General features: G+C 34.9%; 1 protein-coding gene across 2 annotated transcripts in view; it reads left to right on the top strand.

Annotated features, from left to right (window-relative positions):
* The window catches only part of IPP (intracisternal A particle-promoted polypeptide), a 37,653-nt gene extending 33,698 nt beyond the window's left edge, over positions 1–3,955 (top strand). For both annotated transcript variants that reach the window (XM_010847863.1, XM_010847864.1), the window contains exon 9: positions 2,029–3,955. In XM_010847863.1, coding sequence (XP_010846165.1) covers positions 2,029–2,253 — 225 coding nt within the window. In that variant the 3' untranslated portion in view covers positions 2,254–3,955. The remainder of the gene's footprint in view (positions 1–2,028) is intronic.
* Positions 3,956–4,257: the final 302 nt, after the last annotated feature.

Genomic DNA, 4,257 nt, shown 5'->3' with positions numbered 1-4,257 from the left:
ATCTCTAACTTTCTTGAAGAGATCTCTAGTCTTTCCCATTCTGTTGTTTTCCTCTATTTCTTTGCATTGATCACTGAGGAAGGCTTTCTTATCTCTTCTTGCTATTCTTTGGAACTCTGCATTCAGATGTTTATATCTTTCCTTTTCTCCTTTGCTTTTCGCTTGTCTTCTTTTCACAGCTATTTGTAAGGCCTCCCCAGACAGCCGTTTTGCTTTTTTGCATTTCTTTTCCATGGGGATGGTCTTGATCCCTGTCTCCTGTACAATGTCACAAACCTCCGTCCATAGTTCATCAGGCACTCTCTCTCAGATCTAGGCCCTTAAATCTATTTCTCACTTCCACTGTATAATCATAAGGGATTTGATTTAGGTCATTCCTGAATGGTCTAGTGGTTTTCCCTACTTTCTTCAATTTAAGTCTGAATTTGGCAATAAGGAGTTCATAATCTGAGCCACAGTCAGCTCCTGGTCTTGTTTTTGTTGACTGTATAGAGCTTCTCCATCTTTGGCTGCAAAGAATATAATCAATCTGATTTTGGTGTTGACCATCTGGTGATGTCCATGTGTAGAGTCTTCTCTTGTGTTGTTGGAAGAGGGTGTTTGTTATGACCAGTGCATTTTCTTGGCAAAACTCTATTAATCTTTGCCCTGCTTCATTCTGTATTCCAAGGCCAAATTTGCCTGTTACTCCAGGTGTTTCTTGACTTCCTACTTTTGCATTCCAGTCCCCTGTAATGAAAAGGACATCTTTTTTGGGTGTTAGTTCTAAAAGGTCTTGTAGGTCTTCATAGAACCATTCAACTTCAGCTTCTTCAGCATTACTGGTTGGGGCATAGACTTGGATTACTGTGACAGGATTAAATAAAGTTAAATAAATTTCTTTAGGACTTCTTTACACAATTTATTAAAATAAGGTATTTCATGAATCTTTATGTTAAATCTCTCACATTTAAGTGACCACACAGCCCTTACTTTTGTTTGTGAAACATCTTGGGAGGGAAAGTTTCAAGGAACATATTTTGTGAAATATGGATTTATTGTTTTCCAGTCGCTCATTCATGTCCGACTCATCAACTTGCCTCAAGAAATTCACTCTCTAGCACTGATGCATAATCTCTCTTCATTTTTTATGATTTTATAAATTTTGTTCATCATATGCTTTATTTTCAAATTATTTTTATTTTTTAATCTGGAAACATTTTCTTTTCTCCCTTGATTATTTCTCAGGACCTTTTTTTAGCCTCTTGTTTTCTGGGTATAGACAGTTTCCCTGGAGTTGGACTTTGTCATTTTGTCTATAGCAGCTTACTGACATTGCTTCAATGAATAATATATGCCAAGAGTTAGCAAACTTTCTATTAAAAGACTGGATAGTAAATGTTTTAGGCCTTGGGGGCTACATGCAATCTCTTCTTTTGACATATATATATTTTTAATAACCTTTTAGTGTGGAAAGATCATTTGTAGTTTGTAGGCTTAAAAAAATAGGCCCTAGTTTCCAATCCCTGATCTGTATACTATCTTTCTGAAAATATGTTTTATATTTTACTAGGTGTACTAGATGTCCTTGAAAAAAAAAGATTCCATGTTAAAATAAATTTGGCCAGTGTTGTTTCTTGTTCTCTTGGAGATTTATGAGGCCTATTATATTATAGATGCAAAAAAGCCCTTTTGTAAGCTTTCTTCTCCCTTGAACTTTGTGAGTTTGTGTGGTGTGTGTTTGAATTACATACTTGTATTTCATAGAACTAGTTTCTCTGAATTCTTGCCTATATAGAATTTCTATATTATCTCTTGGTGATCATAATTTATAATTAATCACAGATAAATTTTTCATTATTTTCCTCTAAATTTACTACTTTGTCTACACCTACTAAAAGTTTCTATTTAAAATATTATATATACTTATATGACTAGGTTGTAAGTTTGAAATTTAAACATGTAAAGAGAACCAGAGTATCTGATTTCTCAGCACTTTTCTGTGTTACCATGTTATAACACTGCAAACTTCTTTTTTCTTTTATTCAGGAAAAGTGGGTTGAAGTTGCCTCAATGAAGGTGCCTAGAGCAGGCCTGTGTGTTGTGGCAGTCAATGGGCTTCTGTATGTTTCTGGAGGTCGATCTTCCAGCCACGATTTCTTGGCTCCAGGTACCTTGGACTCAGTTGAAGTTTATAACCCTCATTCAGATACATGGACAGAAATTGGCAATATGATTACCAGTCGTTGTGAAGGAGGTGTTGCTGTACTATGAAACAGAAAGCATTAAGACAGCAAAAGAAACATTTTGAAAATGCAGAATCTCACCTTTTGCACATCACAGTTGTATTTGGTGATAGGACCCTTTCTGTTTTCTGTGAATTTGGTAGAAAAATGACTAAAGAATTTTTTTAAAGAATTTGAGTGAGAAGTGATAGTGGAACATATCGTAAATTAATAAAGAGTTCTCACAAATTTGCCAAGCTGATCAACAGATGCTGTTTATGCTCTAGAATTGTCCAGTTAGGAGTAGAGTCCTAGTTGTAAAAAGAATTTGCCAGAAGCTTATTGGCAAATAGTTCCTTTAGCGGCTTTTCCAGTTCAATTTAAGCTATAACATGACCATTGTGTGATGTAAAAATATCAAATGAGACAGTTTAAAGATGTCTAGACATTCATGATTCAGCTCAGAGCACAATATTCCATGGCCATGGCTTAAATTATAGAGAAAAGCCAATGAGACAACTTCCTACTTCTGTTTTATTCCTACTTTTCACTAACCCCAAACTTTTTATTGGCAGCAGGGATACTGGGAGGGACATGTTGGAAATATCTAGCTGTTTATATAAATTTTCACTTGTTGATAACAGCATAAAAAAGCTCTTGTTCACTTATGTTTTTGTTTTGATGCTGGAATGCAAGAGAGAAATGAATAGGAGGTTCTTAGTGACAGTCCTTTATCGCAATAGGATGATGTATGGGTGATAGAGGCCAGCTGGTCATATGCACCTTTTTCCAAAAATATGTGTAGCTTTGGGAAGAGGGAATTTATTAGATTACCAAGCTTTATGAAGCATACTCATACTTGGGCAAGCCTAAGTATGAACTTAGTACAAAGCCACGGCCTGGCTTGGAGAAGATGGAATTGTAGATCTCTGTACAACTTTTTATATACACTAACTCATAAATGTAAAAGCTTCTGATCCAAAACTGCTTCTCAAAACTTAACTTTCTCCAAGAAGCATTCTAAAGAAGTGTTCTCTACTTCTGAAACAAAGATTTTGTGTATATGATCATCACTTTTATTTCTACTAGTCAGTTGGAGCCATATACATTAAAGGTCTTATACATTTAGGTTTACCTAGCTGTTCCAGGATTTGATATCTATATCCCTGATTTCCCCTTTTCTTTATGAAAGTCCTTTAGTATGTTATAGGCATCAGTGGCTTATTTAGATAGAAAACCTTTGGTAAGCATTAAAGACTCAGGTCCGAAATATTTGGATTGATCCACAAGGATACTTTCCTTCACAACTTAACCATATGTATATTTTAAGAAAAGCTTATTAGTACAGACAGAAAGCTCTGTGTCGCATTCTTTCGGGTATCCTGAAAGTATGCAGGGTCACAGTGGCTGACTGGGATGTGTAAAATGTCAAAGAATGAAGTATCAAGATAATGTATAAACTAAGCTGTAACTCATGTGCCTTTAATATTTCTAGTTGAGAATGTGTTCAAAAGAGATTTACAAAATTTCCTGTCATTTAATTTTCATTATTGCCTGGTGCCAGCCTAAAATGGCAGTATGAAGGGAGCCATTTTGTACTACTATGATGGAAATGCAATCAAGACAATCAGTGTTTGGGCTTAAATAGATTCAGACGATGCCTGAAAATAAGTAATTGTAAATATGCTTATTTCTTAGAAAATGACAGATTGTTTTAAAAAGAATGTACTAATAAAGTGTCTTGAATTTTTTATTTTTTTGCTTTTCCTTGTATTACTCATCAACTTAGTTTATTAGTATCATTCTTAGATTACAAGGATTGCCCACGAATTTCAGTGTTTCAGCTTTAGGGATTTGCACATTTAATTTTACATTTAATTGTTTTCTGAACAACTATTAAAATGATAAGTCTGAATTTGGCAATAAGGAGTTCATGATCTGAGCCACAGTCAGCTTCTGGTCTTGTTTTTGCTAACTGTATAGAGCTTCTCCATCTTTGGCTGCAAAGAATATAATCAATCTCATTTCACTGTTGACCATCTGGTGATGTCCA

The sequence above is a fragment of the Bison bison genome, unplaced genomic scaffold (assembly GCF_000754665.1).
Source record: "Bison bison bison isolate TAMUID 2011002044 unplaced genomic scaffold, Bison_UMD1.0 scf7180017864256, whole genome shotgun sequence".
Taxonomy (NCBI): domain Eukaryota; kingdom Metazoa; phylum Chordata; class Mammalia; order Artiodactyla; family Bovidae; genus Bison; species Bison bison.
This window is presented reverse-complemented; position numbering and strand designations above follow the sequence as displayed.